Here is a 17666-nt window from a genome sequence, read left to right as displayed (position 1 = left end):
AACACCTCCAGGGATGGTGACTTCCCCATCTCCCTGGGCAGCCCGTGCCGCTGCACCACCACTATTTCTGGGATGAAACTTTTCCTAATACCCAACGTGAGTTGCTTCAAAAGAGAGATTTCTTAGTTTCGGGGAATTGATCCTAAATTATATGGATGCTACAGGGGAAATAAATATCATCGCTAAGGGGAAACTGAGGCAGGCAGGGAGAGCACCAGCCCAAGGCCACCATGGCCAATGGCAAAGCAGGAAGGGAGACTCTTCTCCTAATGATTTTCTTCATATTAACAGGAAGCAGAAGAGCATGTCATGCTGAAAAATGGCAGGGTGGGAGTTAGGAAAAAAGCTCATCACTGTTCAGTAGGGAGTGACCTCAAGGCAGAACTCAAAGATAACGCAATGTATAGGAAGAGGGCTCACATCCCTTGGAAAGAAAAAAAGCACAGGAGTCACCCATGCCCAGCCACCCCCTCCCTTAATACTATGGGACGATCATTTCCTTTCCTCACATATTTATTTGGAATCAGATAATTCATTGCCCCCAGTTTCCTGCTGGAGTTTGTCTTCCATTGTTCAGGATTTACATTACTCAACAGGAAATCAATGAGAGGTCCAGAGATTAGAAAGGTGCGTTTCCCATTCGGGCCCACCCCTGAGGCTGGAAGTCAGACCCAGATCAGAGCTGCATCCATGGGAACTCAAAGTGGGGGAACAAAGGGAGACAGTCTAATCTCATTCTGCTCCTAGTTACAGACTGCTTTGTCCCACCATATACACTGGACGTGCCCACATACACACTCCTCAAATACTGCTTTTATTCAGGCCTTACATTAACAGCTTTTCCCATGCGCTGAGGAAGACGTAGTTTATCAAATGTAGCTACCATGGCAGCACTTGAAAAGAGTAAGTACAGTGAGAGTATTCCTTGAACTAAAATACACTCCTTCTCAAGGACCATTACTTTCACCCCGACATTCTTGCCAGGGGAGACAGATTCTGTACAGTGTAAAATGCCTCTTGTGAAGTATAATTCAGTTCATCACACCACCTAGGAAGCAGGCTGACTGGGAATGAGCCCCTTTAGAAGTAGAAGTGGCTTTTAACCCCAATCTCACAAGTGATGCTTCAATACCTCCTCTTTCATGGCTCCTCCACAACAGCACAGAGCAAAACAAAAAACACCGCTAATCTGTTACGGGGTATCACTGGAACAGGATGCTTCCCTGGCCAAATCCTCCCATTTAAAATGTCACAAGTGTTTTAAAACATATCCTGAGGTTAGTTTGATAACAGGTACTAAAGTCAAGCACATAGGGTGTCTGTTCAGCACAACACTAAGCTTGTGTAATGACTTGTGTAATGCAAACTGCATTTCTCTAGCACTCAGCGTGCTTGGAAACGAAAGCCCAGCTTATTAGCCACTGCATGATATATATCAATGAGGTGAAACTCTGTTCCTAAAAAGTTTTAAACAAACTCTGCACGATTTCAAAATGAGAGTCTGATTTCCAAAAATAGTTTATGAACAGATTGCTTCTTTCAAGTAAGGGAGGACCCCGACCAAAAGCTCTTGGCTCCAGGCTTACTTGTGTGTTTCTAACCAGTCCTTAAGGACCTTCAAATGCATGCAGGCAAAACAGCCCTGGCCACCACAACTCGTACATCAGAACATTCATCTTAAAGTATAACCCCCACCTCTGAAATTCAAAACATGGATGTCTCATCCTGTCTGTCCTGGAATGGTGACGCTGCATTCCCTCCTCTTTACAGCAGCTCCACCAGATTAAGCCACATGCTCTGCCAAGGAAGTTCACTGATTACAGACACTGGTTGCTCTCCCTCTCTACAATCAGACCATGCTTTCCCGCAACTGGAGACAATACTACAGCCCTGAATAAAATGGAAGAATTGCAACATACCTCTTACATACAATAGTCCTGTTTATACATCTCGGTACGCTAGCTTCTTTCTCAGCAATATGATTATGTTGACTCATGCTCCTTTTGCAATATGAAACAATAGAGCTTCCTTATATCAAGAAATGACTTTGTCTCCTGGTCGGGAAGGCCACTGGGTTCTATAAATTACAGGAATCTCCTATCCACAAAACCTGTCCGCAGCCACCTCAGAGCAGCAGAACCTCAAATGCAGAGTATTTTTGCTGTAGTAATCTAAAATATCTGGATCTACTTGCTGTGTGTGTCATTTCTACTTTACAACCAATACAAAACTACTTAAATTGTCCCAGACACAAAATCTCCTCACTCACATTTCTTCCCTCTGAACCACACTCACTTATAAACATTAGCTTAGATAACATTTTAGTCAGTTTCCCTGTCAGAGAACTGCTATGAAAGTGGTGGAAAACACGAGTACTGCAAGCACAGCAATAAATGAGGACGGTAACTGTTCACAGTGTGACGTGCACTAAGGATATCCAAATGACACTGCTGCGATTGGTTTTGCTGAACAAGTTACTTACCAAGTTTGCTATCGTTTCAGGATTCTGAAAAATACTGGAAGATGGACCACTCCTCAAAAAACAGCTTTTTTTTTTTCCCTTTTATCCTACTTGGTGCTTTTGGTACACATTTTTATATTTTGATACCATTTTGATACCATTTTTAAGACACCATCAGCACACCAACTCCTCTTCCTGTTCCAGCCTACCTTTGCCTTGGAGTTGTTATTCTGTCAGGAAATTCTAACGGAATAAGGAGCAAATCCCACCTGGTCTAGGCGCAGAGCACCGTCGATGAAGCGCTGCTTGCGGAGGTGCTGGGCGATGCGATGCAGATTCAGCACAGCTTGCTGGATCTCAGCTACTGAGTGCTGAGGGGAGATAGGGGGCAGTTCTTCAGGTGAGAACACCTTCCCGGGGTTTTCTATCATGCTCTGTGCGTGGTCGTAGCTCAGCTTTGCGCAGGAGCAGATGACTGTCCGCCCAAACCATTCGTCAAGGATCTGCAACACAGGAAAGTATAGGCAGATCTAAAGGCTTCCACTGCACAAAAGCTCGAGAGGTTGTACCAACAGTGGAAAGAATGACAACAGACCTCACCACTAATTTTCATTGCTGAGTGAAGATCTTCTCACAATGAGGCTCCTTAGATTCTCTAGTAATGTGTATAGGCATGATAAAGTCTTTCTCTCACATTAGAAATGGCCCCAGTCTTCTCCCCCTACCTGGATTCCCTCCTTGATAAAGAACTACAGCAGAAACCAGCCAGCACACTCAAAGCTCAATAAATGCAGGAGTGGCAACAGACAGAGACACCTGCACATGCAAAGAGGGATCTCTTATCTGAAAACACAATCTTGCGTTTCACCTCTTCAGTTAAAGTCTAACAGTGGTGTACAAGGGGCTGGCCCTAAAGGACTGCTGTCTGGTCACATTCACACAAAGCTACAGTGTCTGTAGTGTCTGACTGGCATTTGTGAAAGTGCGTAAGTAGGATTTTGGTGCATCTGGAGGAAAGATGGACAGTCAGTGACCTCTAGCAAGCTTATGGTGTGAGGCCAAACTCAAGCCAGGAAGTGTTTTAAGCTCCCAAAATAATTTCAGAATCTAGAGGAAAATCATGGAAAAATCACTTACAAAATTTTAACTAGAAGTCACTCCCATTTTAAGCTCCATACAAGAAAACCAGTGTGAAAGAAGCAATTCAGAATTATCCTTTAGCACAGAAAGGATATATAAGAACTCAAAAACTCGTCTAACCAGTGAGAAGGTGCAGAGGCACAAAGGGCTGAATGCTCTTCAGAAAAGTCAAGAGCACTGGCAGGAGGAGGGCTCTGGAGAGGGATGCAGTCTGTGATCAACCATTCAAAGCACAAGTGCTCAGCAAATGGGTGGAGAATTGTAATTCTATGTTAGGTACAAGTACCACCTTACCCCTTCATCAGCAGAAGAGAATAAGGTAAATCCTGCAAGTGACAGTGTCTGTGAAGCACAGCCATCTGTAAAACAGACTCTTCAAGGACATTGCTTTTTCTCTTTAAAAGAAAGGATTGAACCCCCAAGATACCTTTGCTGTCTCCCTCCCCGTGCCCCCTAACGTAAGTACAGCTCAGATCTCTGAAAGTCTCAGGACATTTAAGCTCATTTTCAATTAGAAAGCGTCCTGATGGATGGGATGCAGCAAGTGATACCTTGTGATGTAAAGTGCTCAGACCTTCAGCCCATGGTTACTGTGCATGTGACCCCTACCTATACACAAGGACAAAGGAAGAAAAAGGCACCAAACTGGTCAGAAAGGTGCTGCAAAATTCCTGACAGCACCTGCTCCATGGTCTATTGCATCCCATTCAGTGTGGTTAGGCTTCTTGCAGTGATGAAGGATCCACATCTGGAAGGTCAGAAACATCTGATGACATCTGCCAGATACCCAAAATCTCCTGATATTAAACAAGCAAGGTCTGTGATGTGGAAGAAGCTGATCTGCTCTTTGAGACTGACTTTTGAAATTAGTAGTTAGCTGGTAACAGTTACTTCAGACTTACAGTGCAGGGATGGTAGTCAGGCACCAAGAAGGTTCCTTGCTGAGAAGGGCTGAGCAGCCTTCACTTGAGCTGAGCACTTCTACAGAAGCTCCAATTGCAACAGGCAACACTTTTCAACTTGCTGTTCAAATGCTCCTATTTCCCTTCAGCTGCTCCATCTCCTGCTATTAACTTCTGCACCAAATGGCACTATCAGTTCTGGCTCTCACTCTCATGTGCTCCAAACTCTCTGAGAAGGAGCGCTTTCTCCAGTCCCTGGGCTAGCAGTGGGAGCCAGGTCTGGAGATACATGGTGCTTCTGGCCATTGATTTCCAAGAACTTGCTCTGTTCCCAGCAGGAGGCAATGAACCGGATTTCCACTTTGCTGCCTGAACTTGAAGCTTTCAACAAAATCTTATTTTTCTGCTTACTCAGATGAGGCCAAATATTTCAGAGATCCACTCACTTCCTTGTAAGATGAGAGATGCAGCATACTGGGCCCCAGGAACAGAACAAGAATGTCAAATCTCAGACTACATTCAGGTTGTGCTTCAAACATCAGCAGACAGTAACAAGAAGAAGAGTTACATCACTTGTTTATAAATATCTTTCTGTTGACTGCAAACAGGTTCCAAACAGGAACGTGCCACGCTGTTCCTAAAAACGCCCAGCTCTGCATCTGAAGAACAGCACAGGCTCAGCAATACAGTTTCTGCCTTTGCCCTTGGGAAGTCATCAACACATCACACCACTCTGTCCCACTGGAGTCCACAGAGCTACGTGGAGTACTGCTCAGGCAAAATTTTGTTACACTCCTGGTGTTACACTCCTGGTGTTACACTCCTGATGACGACTCCAGAATGCAAAAGCCATAAAAACAAGAAAGTGCCGGTTGCCAAGGAGGGCTGAGCCTGGCATTACTTTTCTATAAGAAACAATAAACAAAAACTCTACCAACTTAACAGTTGCATTCAAGAGAGGAACCTGCTGTCTTTTCTCTGGGAGATGCACAGGCTCTGGACTTACTTGCTTTGGAGCACTGACAGTGGGAAGCTCAGAGGGGAAACACAGGAGATCTATTCTGCCCCACCTCACGGATAAGAGATAAGTTCCCCTTCACATCAACTGATCCCAACCGAGGCTGCCATCCCTGCAAAGCCTCCAAGGAGAAACTTGGCTGCTCAGACACCTGCATGCAGTCTGCTTCCCCAGGTCGTGTCCCAAAGCACTACTTCTGCTGGGATCAACCACGTCCATAGGCAAAGCTTGGTGCTGTGATCCTCTTACCTCCTTATTGGCCTTACAGGGTCAGTACAAATACTATTTGAAAAGCAAATAGTGGGTACATTGCAGGGAATAAGAGACAGAATTTAATTAAAAGCTTATTTTAATTAAGACTTGACTATTAGCTGTTCAAAGAGCACTCAGAGTCAATAAAAGCCCCACCAAGTAGCAACAATTAGAAGGCCCCAGGAGTAATCATGCTGCCGCTATGGGAAGCGGGATGTTTTTCACAGTGAACAAATAAAATCCACTTCAATGCCAGAGCTGGAGAGACACAGATACAGGACTGAAACCACATTTTGTTAAAGAATAAAAGAAGACTCAGTATCCATTAAGGCAGCATGGACCCAACGATCACCACAGAGGAGATTGTTGGGTTGTTACTAAGAGTGTAGGAGAGGGAGACAAATCAAGAGAGCTGAAGGCAGCTTGCTGCACAGCTGATCTCCAGGAATAATACAGCATGTAGAGGATGGAGCTGTGCCTTTGCTGAAGAGCTATCACGCTTCACGTTTATCAATGTAATTTGCAGCACAGATGAGGAATAAAAGACTCCGTTTACCAGGGAGACCACAGAGGGATCCTTATCCACTGCAGAGCACAACTGCCTGCAAGCACAATGCAGGGTTGGATTCAGGGAGAAACATCTTGTCCCAGACTATTAGCTGTGACTGGCTGCTGGAAATATGATATTAAATGTATGAGTGACCTGGCATGGAGATAGAAATCCTCCATTTCTAACATTCATACAAATGCTCTTCTTTTTCCTACCACATTGTGAGATTTTTCCAGTCATCAGTAAGACAAGATTTAGGGACAGTCCTACATCCTCTGTTACTGTTCACCAGTAAGTCCTTTGCTATCCAACTGGCAGTTACGGGGTGACATTTTTACCACTCTACTTGCAAGGTTAGGGTCTGGCCACTGAGGCAGGACTGATGAGCAGGATGTCTGCTGCTTGACTTACCTTGCCTTTTGGAGTCACCTTCCACATCACAGAGAACGTCAGCCGGTCTCGCATGGGATTGAGACTGCACAGCTCCTCACAGAGCAGCTTGGGAAGCATTGGGATCACCTAGAAGTGAAGAGGAAACTCAGTGCTTAAGAAGCATCGTGGTGTCAGTAAGAACCTGAAGAGCTCGGATTTGGAAACTGCACCTTTTGCTTTGCCACTAATGACTGCACCAGGCAAGAAATGCAAGTCTGAGGCTGCTTTCTGCAAAGTGTAAATTTCTCCCACGCATCACAGGAGCGTGCATGGCTCTAATAAGGATTGAGCTGTGCTTTGCAGCACAGACAGGAATGCGTAGATGTTGGTGAGATAAACAAAAGCACCTGTTTTGTGACTACTGAACACGGTGTTTGCAAACAGAAGGAGAACAATTACTATTTTCCTGTGCTAAGCTCTGCTTGAACAAAATGTCAGCCAACAGAAATTCCTGGCAGAGATGTTTTAGCTTGTGTTCTAATTCCTTACAACCAATCAATACTGCAGCTGTTGATCGCTGAATTACCAAACTACATATTACTCACCTGACTGCAGCACCAAAGCAAAAGTGCAGAACGTACAATCATGGAACCATTAAGGTTGGAAAAGACCGCTAAGATGATCAACTCCAACCCCAACCCATCCCCACCATGCCCATAACCATGTACCTCAGTGCCACATCTCCACGTCTCCTGAACAGCCCCAGGGATGGTGACTCCTCCACCTCCCTGGGCAGCCTGTGCCACTGCCTCATCACATATTCACACTATAGCAAAGCTGAGGAGCTCCAAGTCTTTCTGCCTTTCCTGAATTATTTCCCAGGTGAAGCCAGCAGTAAAGCTAATATTTAGAAGCTGTTTAATGACGCAAACCTAATTATTTAGAGCTCAACATTCTCATTTCTCTTCTCATTATTAACCTTTATAAGGAAGCAGTAAGTGCCCCCAGAGAAGAACTACCTACCTCTTGGTTTTACTCTGAGCAGTAATGTGGGCCGGTACTTTCCAGAAAAGTACAGAAAGAAATGCCCTACACAGCCAAGTTTGCCACAAAGATATTTCAGCTATTTAATTCACCTTACTTTTGGCTGCTCTCCTGTGCCACCCAGCACAGGTACAGCAGCAACCCCAGCTCTTCCAAACTCTGTTGCACTGACCTGGTAATTTCACAGACAACACTTTATATCTGGGTGTGAAGGGAACAACTGCTCTTCAACACAGAAGAAAAAAAAATGTCTCAGATGCCCATTTTCTCCTTAAGTGCACACAGTTGATATTTACCTTTTGCTTTGAAGGAAAGACTCCTAAAATATTTAATCACATTTGTGGTTTGGCACCGGGTGATGGCCATAAATTCATTCTAATTGCACTGTATATTAATGCCAAGAGGTTAACTGTACGGTCTCCAACTGTCAAGGAGTCCCTTTCAACATGAATCAGCAGCGCCGGTTCAGCTGGGAGGTCACAGGGCACAGATTATGATAAGCTGTTTCCCGCAACACAAAGGCTGTCAGCTCTGTTATTCCAGTTGTGCAAAGCACATTAACAATACTCATACATTCATAACTGACAGATTTGGTACGTGAGGGCTGCCATGCCGCCTGGAAGGGCCCAGGCCACAGGGTTATAAATTCAGCCCAAGCGATGCCAGCCCGTAGCAGAAAGGAGAGAAAATAGCTTTCTAGACTATCGGAAATCCCTGCCTGTCTAGGATTGCCCATGACCTCCATGAGACCCCGAAGCTCAGGTCACAGTGAACAACTTGCTGGCAAGTTAATAAAAGCTCCCAACCCTTTCCCATCCAAATTAAGGATGCTGTTACCAGCATCTGCCTCCATCTCTCCCCATCCGCCTTATGATTAATTTTTTGGCTCCCAGAGATGATGTTCTGTACTTACTGAATATCTTCATGCCTTTGCACATCCTCTCTCCTCACTTCTCCTGAGGCAATAACAGTCTGCTAGCAAAACACTGACATGAAACATGAAAGCCCATCCACGAAGAACAGCCCGAGTGAAACAACAGGATGCGTGTTTTAAGTGTACTTGAGCAGGATTAATATCCAATTCAAGAGGCTATAATTCTACGGAAGGGCTTTCAGTGATGTGAAACACAAGCAAAGCTTTAACTCAGATCACAATTACAGTGCTAAGTGCTCACCGAGCAATTAGCTATAAAAACCTACTGTTAAATGGAGAAGTTCCAACCCATGTCACCCTTGTTTTGCAGTGGAGAAACTTCAGGCAAAGCAACTTAACCCAAGCTATGCAAGAAGTCTCCAAAGACAGCAAGAATTTCCTCTTCTGGCCTGATCCTCAGTGTGATTCAGTCACAGTCAAAAAGGATTCTTAGTAGTTGCAAGCCCAGCATTTAATGTACAAAGACATCACAATTGTGTCAAACTCAGAGAGTGAGATGTTATCCCAGGGGCTGCCCCAAAGGAACCGTTGCAATAGTATTATTTTCATCCCTTTTTGAAAGAGACGCAGGATGAGAGGAGATTTCCTTAAGTATGCCTGTAACGCCCATGGAAGATTTACAAAATAGCAGGGTTGCATGGCATCACCTCAAAAAAGCTGGGAGCAGAGGGTGTGTAAAAGTAGCTGGACCTAGAAGTGCAGTTAGAGGAGTCCAGAAGGGCTAGGGAAAAAGCTTTCACCATGGAAATAAAGGACTCGCAGCCCCTCAGAAATCCTTTTTACTGAAGGATCCTAGAATCAAGGGCTGTAGAAAGGCTTGTGCTGTCTGGTTTCCAAGCCCATCTCTCAGCCAGACCAATAAAAGACATCATCTCTTCCCACCAGCCTAGCAGGACCCAAGAGATACAAAATGGGTACTTCTTCCAGCAAAAGGCTGATATCCACCAGGCTCACAGTTGCAAGTCTGCATTTCAAATCAGACCACATTTCTCTCTGTGTGAAATCTCCTTAGGCCCACTGCTGCTGTACCTGGCTGGAGCAGCAGGGTTCCAGCCCTGCCAGCCTCTCAAACAGCCAGGCAAAGGAAAAGCCAAAGTTGGACAAGGCACTGCAGGGGGTTTCCTACAGCACCGCCACCCTGGGGTTATAAAACACCTGGCCTTCTTACCATGCCCTGCAATGTACTTAACAGCTAGACCTCAGGTGGAGGAGTCACTTCAGGCACAGAAATATCTATCCAAGCTCCTGCTTGCAAGAGCCCTTTGGGCTGTACTTTTTTTTTTTTTCTTTGCCTCTTAGACTAACAAAGCATTTCCAGCATCCAAGTGTGAGTTTCCAGTCTCAGATTCGTTCCTTGGGAGCATACATACTGGGGTGATAAAACTTCACATTGCCTCTGAAATCAGAACCATCTGCTGCAGCCACGACACTCACTGGCCAAGTGCAGAGCCCAGTAGCCAAGGCCGCTCTGCTCACTGGACTTGCTGGAGCAGTTTTGCAAGGAACAGAGGAGGAAAAAATCAATCAGACCAGCAGGGAAAAGAGAACAAACTCCTCATTTTCAAAAAGCCACACAGACAGTTTTGCTCGTCTCAAATAATCCCATTCTGCAACTGCCCTGCTGGTTGGTACAACCACTGTTGCCTCCTGGGGTGACCTCATCTCTCCCATGGATCCTATGGGGAGGGATTCATTAACCAGGAGCGCCCACCCCAGCACCAGGAGGAGGGTGCCAAGGTCTAACGATGGGGCGGGCTCAGCAGGCCTATTGCTTACACACTAACAGACACTCAGAGGAAATAGGCAATTTGTTTATGAGCCAAGATTTCTGCTTAAGAGTTATATCAACACTTCCATGAATTCAGATTTTGAGCAACTCTTTGTTACTCACCCTGAGATTATCAAAATATCAACACCCTGACAACCTGCTGGTGTCAAAAGTGAATGTCTCGAAGTCCTGGGACTCAGCACGGAGATAGACTTACAGATCACATCTTTGATCTCGAGTATAAAATAGTACCAATAAAATATTACACAGATTTATGGCTGACCTCTCACTCAAGCTGCTTCACACCTAAAATAACACTAAGGGATATGCCAAAAAAGAGGAAACTGTTTAGGTTTTCTTGCTTCTTAAAACTTGATACACTCTTATTTCAAGAACTTTTGACTTTTATTAAATAGACCGCTAGCAATTACACAATAACTCCCCTTCTGGATACACGTCTCAGGAAAATTAAATATGTGGCTTACTTAACTTCTTTGGGAGGATTAGCATGGTGCTAACCTCTAGCAGAATCACAGCTGTCTTAGGAAACAATCCCATCAAAGGAAAGCATATTTTCTACAGGAGTCACACTACCATCTTGTTTTCAGACTGCTGGCTGCTTTCCTTTGCCCATCCTCTTGCTCCTTTTCATCTACTGCAATTAAAATAGTGACCAACATTGTGCTTTAACAATCTAACCTGGTTTGTACTCTTACAATGCATTCTCTGCAAGGCAGTAGAGGGGGCAAAACACTATCCCTGGCTGAGAGGCCAAGGTAGGTGAAGAGCAATTGAAGATAATGGATGTGAAAAGGTAACATGTAACTTATTGTAGGCATCACATACGGCTGGTGGTTGGGGAAAAAATGCATTTAGAAGGAACAGTTAACTTTTGAATTCAGCTACATTTTCATTAAAAATGTTTATTAAAAAAAAATCCTTCTTTCCAAAAAACTACATGTCTTCAAGCATGAGTGACATGGTGAGTGACAGCTATGGAGTCACCCCTACCAGAGGTGGAAGCAGAGCATCACAGAGCCAAGGGCTTATTGACAGAGAGACTGTAGGGCTGGGAAGGCTGTGGTGCAAGAACTGCTGTTTCTGTGAGATACACACTGCTTCCCACTCCTGGAGAAGTCAATCTCTGGCAAGGTGATACCCAGTGGGGTCACTCCTTGGTCTCACTATGACCAATCCAGCTCAGACACTTCTGCTCTGCTCTCATGGCTGCTCCACACAACCCAGCAATTAGGATGTGGTTGTTTATGTCAACAAAGATGCCCCAACATCTGGGAAGGGTTGCACTGTTAAGGACTTCTACTACCTGAAGCCAAGAGCCAAGCTTCCTGGATTCAATTCATACGCAGTACCTGCAGTAATTCATGAGCTAGGAAGGGTTTCTGCACATTCACCGAAAAATGAGACAAAAATAATCATCTATGGATGAAACACGGATGTTTCCTCTCCTCTAATATTATGCTCAAACTTGAATGTTTTTACAGTTTACAAGTCAACTTCAAAACTGAGTTTAATATTCGCTTCTGTTGTACTAAAATCTCTACAATTTAAAAAAAATCTTTTCAGTGCATGATGAGAAAGCATCGCTCCTCCATATTCGGGATACCAAGATGAAAGAAAACTGGAATACTGTGGTTCCTCAGGAAGTGAGATGACAAAACTCTCCGTCACTACCACTATCTCCATCACTATCGTTATTCAGGCTGGATATTAGGAAACATTTCTTCTCAGAAATAGTGGTGGTACACCTGCACAGACTGCCCAGGGAGGTGGTGGAGTCATCGTCCCTGGAAATGTTCAAGAACCGTGGAGATGTGGCACTGAGAGATGTGGTCAGTGGGCACAGTGGGGGTCAGTTGGGGTTGGACTTGGTGATCTTGGAGGCCCTTTTCCAACCTTAATGATACTATGATCCTATGATCTGCAAATTTCGAGTCTGCAACAGCAATGCAGAGAAACCAAGCGGGGCCTGTCAAGGTTATCTCCAGCTCACGATGATACAAACATAGCTTTAAAGCTATGGGACCTGAACCAGCTCCAGGTCAGCAGAGCCCTATTCCAATTAAACTGCTCCTAAGCTACCAAGCCCTGGCATACCTGAGTTTCTACCCAAAAACACACGGTCATGGACTGCTGCTTCACGCACTGCTGTCTTCATGAGCTCTGAGCCAGCGCACAGCATTAAGTCTTGTGTTTGACTATACCAGTTCACCAATTTTTGTAGTTTTCTTGCAATAGTAACCAGATCTTGATTGATGACATCTGAAAACAAACTTGTAAAAGGAAAAGACAGTGCTCAGAAGAAAAGAAGAAAAGTTGTTCCTACCTTTTGCACTAAATAGACACTCGTTGCCCTCTCGCTCGCCACTTTATCCAGTGCTGTTTCTTCCAGTACAAAGTAGCTCACATCCGCAATGTGAACACCCACTTCGAAGTTCCCTGAAATTGCACAAGGAAGTCAGTAGGCTGCAGGTAGAAATGTAGGCGTTGAGGGAACTGGGAAAAAGGGAATAATTCAATCCAGAAGTTACTTTTCAGAGGAAAAGAAAATAAAAAAAAAAGAAAAGAAAAAAAATCAACAGTTTTTATGATCTCTGCATTTTCTGCTGGATCGCTTCTGGGAGACATTTCTTGTGATGTGTGAGTCCTATACCACCTGTACCACCAGCGTTAGGGAGACAGCAAAGAAAAGGAAAAGAGAATGACAATGTGATTTTCACAAATTTGTTTATCATTCTGACAAGTCTGAATGCTTTTGCATTTTGATCTCTCCGTATTATCCTATGTAAATACTCTGACTCCTCTTCTCCCCTATATGCTATGCCTATAGCTCACAAAAATGGTATTTCTATCCATCTCTTCCCATCTGAGATGAAAACTGTGGTCTCCCAGAACTACCAAATTCACCACCACTGTGATCACAACTTACCTCATCCCACATCCACGTGTGAGTGCTCAGGCAGTGATGGATGCGTGCAAGCCTTTAAAAGCCACGTGGCTAAGTATTCACAGCCAAGAGCTCATAACAGTGAGCTCTGCTGCCAGATATGGGATGTGGGACCCCACCTTGCAACCCCACAGGCAGTACAGGACACAAGTTTTGAGCGTGCCTTGGGATCTCAGATCTCAGAGCTGTACTTGCTTCCAATTCTCTCTGGGTCAAGTGCAAATTGCTGCTGATGTCCACAGAAGTCTTAAATAATTTAGTGTCAGACTACGCAGAAATGCAGTTTTCCACAAGAATATTCTCCCTGTTATCCTGCTTTATCCTCAGATTAGGCTCTTTGTTCTCCAACTACAGTCTAGTCTAAAAGTATCTTAATTCAAAAGTTAGGCTAGAGAGGAATATTACTGAGTTTACTGTGAGATTTCAGCAATAATTTGAATTTGGAAGTAGCGATCATCCTCAGCTTTGGAAGTAATAGTACTTCAGTCCAAGAAATTCTGGTCTGCTAATCCTCAAAGGAGTCCATTGACCTTTGTTTTCTCTGGAAGAACGAGACTAGATTTGAGGTGCTTATTTGTAGAATAGTTCTAAGTGTGGCGGGTTCCTAATTATAACATTCAGTTCTTTAGAGGAATTCACTAGCTTTGTGGTATCTATAAATATTTTTCTTTCTTCTACTTTTTCAAAAAGACAGCATAATAAGATACCATACTGGTTATAATCCTGTTTGTTTATACACCTTGCGAAGGATATTATCAAAGCCTTTCTCTCAAGTGTCACATTTTTGAAGGACAAATTGTTAATAGCTGATGTCACTATGCAGTGTATCTGCCTCGGCGTGCACCCAGTGGGTAACAGTGCCGGATTTCAGCAGAGCAGGAACGGAAAGAGGTGAATCATAGAGTCATTATGGTTGGAAAAGACCTCTAAGATCACCAAGTCCAACCCCAACCCATCCCCACCGTACCCACTAACCACGTCCCTCAGTGCCACATCTCCACGGTTCTTGAGCACCTCCAGGGACAGTGATTCTACCACTTTCCTGGACAGCCTGCAACAACTTGATAGAGCAGAGATGTAAAGGCAGCAGAAAATCACATGGAAGATGGGAATACTGGGATTTAGGTTTTTCCACATAACCTATTGTTGCTGGAAAGTCGTGCAGAGAGTAAATATCATGGCAGCAGGAGGAGAGGGCAATAATCCCACTGCACACCAAGGGACAAATTCCACCACTCAGAAAGCTGGGAGAAAAGCCTGCAGATTAAATGGTTCACTTCAGAAAGCTGCCTACAGCTGTGTTGTGATATTATCAGATGCCCTGAAAGCTGCTCTACGTGGATTAGGCATCCAAGCCTGAAACTACTTAGACAGTAAGTCTTAGACTAACAGTTCAACCGACAGGTCTAATATTACATGCACTTGAAGCCAACACACTCAGAAGGTAAAAAAATATTGAACACTTTGAAGTCAATATTGTAATGTATTGACCCTGCAGGCAAATATTGACCAAAGGAAAGGAGAGGGGGTCATTACATCATGCCTTTAATCGCACTTTAATTCAATATGTGCGCTGTTACATACATGAACTTTTTGTCCTCGGTAGAAAATTGACAAACCAAGAAAGATCTCATTGCATGAGATAATAAAACATGGAGTTCGCCAACAAAAATACGTTGCGCGGAGTTAAATTTCACTCAGGTTTCCCACCAGAGGTTCTAAAAGCTGGGGTCAGCACGAGCCCCCTGCTTTTGAACTTTTAATGGAAATTCTATCTAAATATTTTGTTACATACATTGACATAATGCAAACTGGCAGCTCTTGGGTTTGCCTTGCTCAAATATGAATCACCCCATTTCCGTCATCCCCCAAACAAATTCAGACCAAGAAAAATTGAAGATACAGACAGTGATCAACTGATCTGATTTGCCCTGGATGTGCTGCAGAAAATACCGGCCTAAGCCTGCACAGAAATACCTGCCTAGTGCTCTCTCCTGGTTTATTTGCCAATAAAAATGAATAGTATTTCTCTATCTACAAAGTTCTTCCACTAGGATTCTCTTCGAGGTCCACAAACAGTTTTTCTAGTCTCATTAATTTTTATATCAATCACAAAAGGAGCATTTCACATTGTAAGTCCTACGCTATTTCCCAAGAAAAAAGAATACGTGGCCTGAATGAAAGGAAAAGAGAGTTAAAACCTCCTACACTGAAAAAGTCTTGCCACAGAGAGGAAGGGGTCGGCAATGCATGGACCAGACACTACACACTGCTATACTGCCTACTCCACCCTCATTTTGATGACAAAATCTACTTCTCTAGCAAACATAGGCTTCGTATCTTGGCATGTAGTTCTCCATCCTGATTTCAATTTAAATTTCTCACAGAAAGGTGTACGTTACAAACCACAGATTTGTCTGACCCAATTTACAATTCTCCTACAATGAACCTAAAGCTGCACAACAAGTCCTAAAGCTAGGTATACACAACTAGTTTAAAGACCTTTTTTCTTTCTTAGAGTATGTACATAAGAATATGTGGGGGATTAAGCCTGACACTTCATATAGCTGATATACTTAAGCAAGAGCAAAAGAGAGCATCTATTGTAATGAAAAATGTTGAAGGTGCTCGGATGGCTTCTTTCATTCAGGATCTCAGAATTTTATTCATTTAAAATTATTTCATTTGAAGGTGGGTGCAAAACTGCCATTCAAACTCCATCACTACGAATCTGAAGAGTGGGAGACAATTAGCAATGGAGAATGCAATTAGAATTGAGCAACATGTGGTTTATTGGCCAACTGCATCCTTTTTGCCTCCTTTGCACATCCAGAGACCAGGCAGCAGAGATGGACAGCAGAGGGGAATATTATTTTAAAGGAGGTCTGCAAGTATGAAGAGGGAAATCGCTGGCCAAATGGCCACCAAAGAAACTCCCAGGTCAAAACTCTCTGCAAAAGGGATGGATGGGATTTGTGGTGACATTACATGCAGAGACGACCATTTCCTTTTTTGCTGACCACACCATGAGTGGCTGGAATGGCAGGATGAAACGGACCTGAAATTCTCCAAGTTTCCTGAAGCCTGGATCTCCTCTGGATGCTTACCAAATGGCAAAGCTGCATCCTCCAGCACAATGCTGTGCTTCTTTAGAAAAGGTTCAGCTCCTTGTTCTGAGAATCCGGTTTGTTTGAACTCACTCCAAAATCCTGTGTGCGTAACACTGATATGATGCTAAAAATCAAAGCACAATGGTACAAGTGTGGCACCTAACAGAAGAACAAAGAACAAGCTGTTTCTTTTTTCTTCACTGATGATCTCAAGTACTACAACAAAAGAGTTCAAAGACCTTTTTTTTCAAAGGAAAACTCTAAACAAAAAGGATTAGCAAGAAGGAGCTCAAAGAAAGGAGAAAGACCTTTGAGTCTGTAAATGTTCCATAAAAACTGCCAACACAGCAAGCTGTATCAAGAATTTGCCCCAGGAACCAGAAAGTTGGGTTGAATATATCAGGACAGTACTGAGTTAACACTTCTCCATCTTCAGCACCCTAGTCACAAATACAGAGGGAAAGGCCAAGCACATTCATTTCATACTGTGGCACACGTAAATTTTTGGACCATGGAATTTCAAAATGCTACTCCTTGAGGATAAAACAGCGAAAGGTAATTCTCCAGCACATGGATACACACTCCTTTATTTCCATCTCACCTTCACTCATCACCCTTCTCAGAAGAGAATGCAATCACTCAGAGCGTTACATCAACTTCAAATCTAATACCAAGTTTTTTGTGTTAACAACAATTTCTGAAGACGTATGTTACCACTCAGTTAGGGAGATACAGAAGAGTTCAAAGCAGATTGCAAAGTGTTTGTTCCAGACAGAAAACAGCCACCTACTTCCAGCAATTAAAGGCAGTTGACTGTTCTGAGGTTAGTCCAATCTTTTGCAGCAAATAATTACAGCTCTTCCCCATTCTCTGCCCTGGGGGTACCTGGTGCTGCTCACTTATTTGCAAAGCAGTGCTTAGCACCTAGCAAAAGTAGGAAAAAGCTGCTGGAAGTAGCTAAGGGTCATCGCAGATCATCAGCATGTGCTTTTAAATGAAGGACCTGACCCATGCGCAAGCATCTGTTTCTCTTCGGGATATGCATGTACTACACGGGTACGTTGATGGTCCAGGCATGGCAGTGTTCATGCTGGGACAGGGGCAGAGAGAAGAGAACGACAGCAAAAAAGAAAAAAGAAGGAAAAAAAAA

The 17666-nt window shown here is 43.8% G+C and overlaps 1 protein-coding gene across 2 annotated transcripts in view; it reads right to left on the bottom strand.

Moving 5' to 3' along the window:
* Nucleotides 1-17666, bottom strand: part of DIS3L2 (DIS3 like 3'-5' exoribonuclease 2) — a 163657-nt gene that overhangs the window by 48604 nt on the left and 97387 nt on the right. For both annotated transcript variants that reach the window (XM_010716800.3, XM_010716801.3), the window contains exons 12-14: nt 12786-12898; nt 6735-6842; nt 2731-2964 (exon numbers count right to left, since the gene is read on the bottom strand). In XM_010716800.3, coding sequence (XP_010715102.1) covers nt 2731-2964; nt 6735-6842; nt 12786-12898 — 455 coding nt within the window. The remainder of the gene's footprint in view (nt 1-2730; nt 2965-6734; nt 6843-12785; nt 12899-17666) is intronic.

This window comes from Meleagris gallopavo, chromosome 11 (assembly GCF_000146605.3).
Source record: "Meleagris gallopavo isolate NT-WF06-2002-E0010 breed Aviagen turkey brand Nicholas breeding stock chromosome 11, Turkey_5.1, whole genome shotgun sequence".
In the NCBI taxonomy this organism is placed as follows: domain Eukaryota; kingdom Metazoa; phylum Chordata; class Aves; order Galliformes; family Phasianidae; genus Meleagris; species Meleagris gallopavo.
This window is presented reverse-complemented; position numbering and strand designations above follow the sequence as displayed.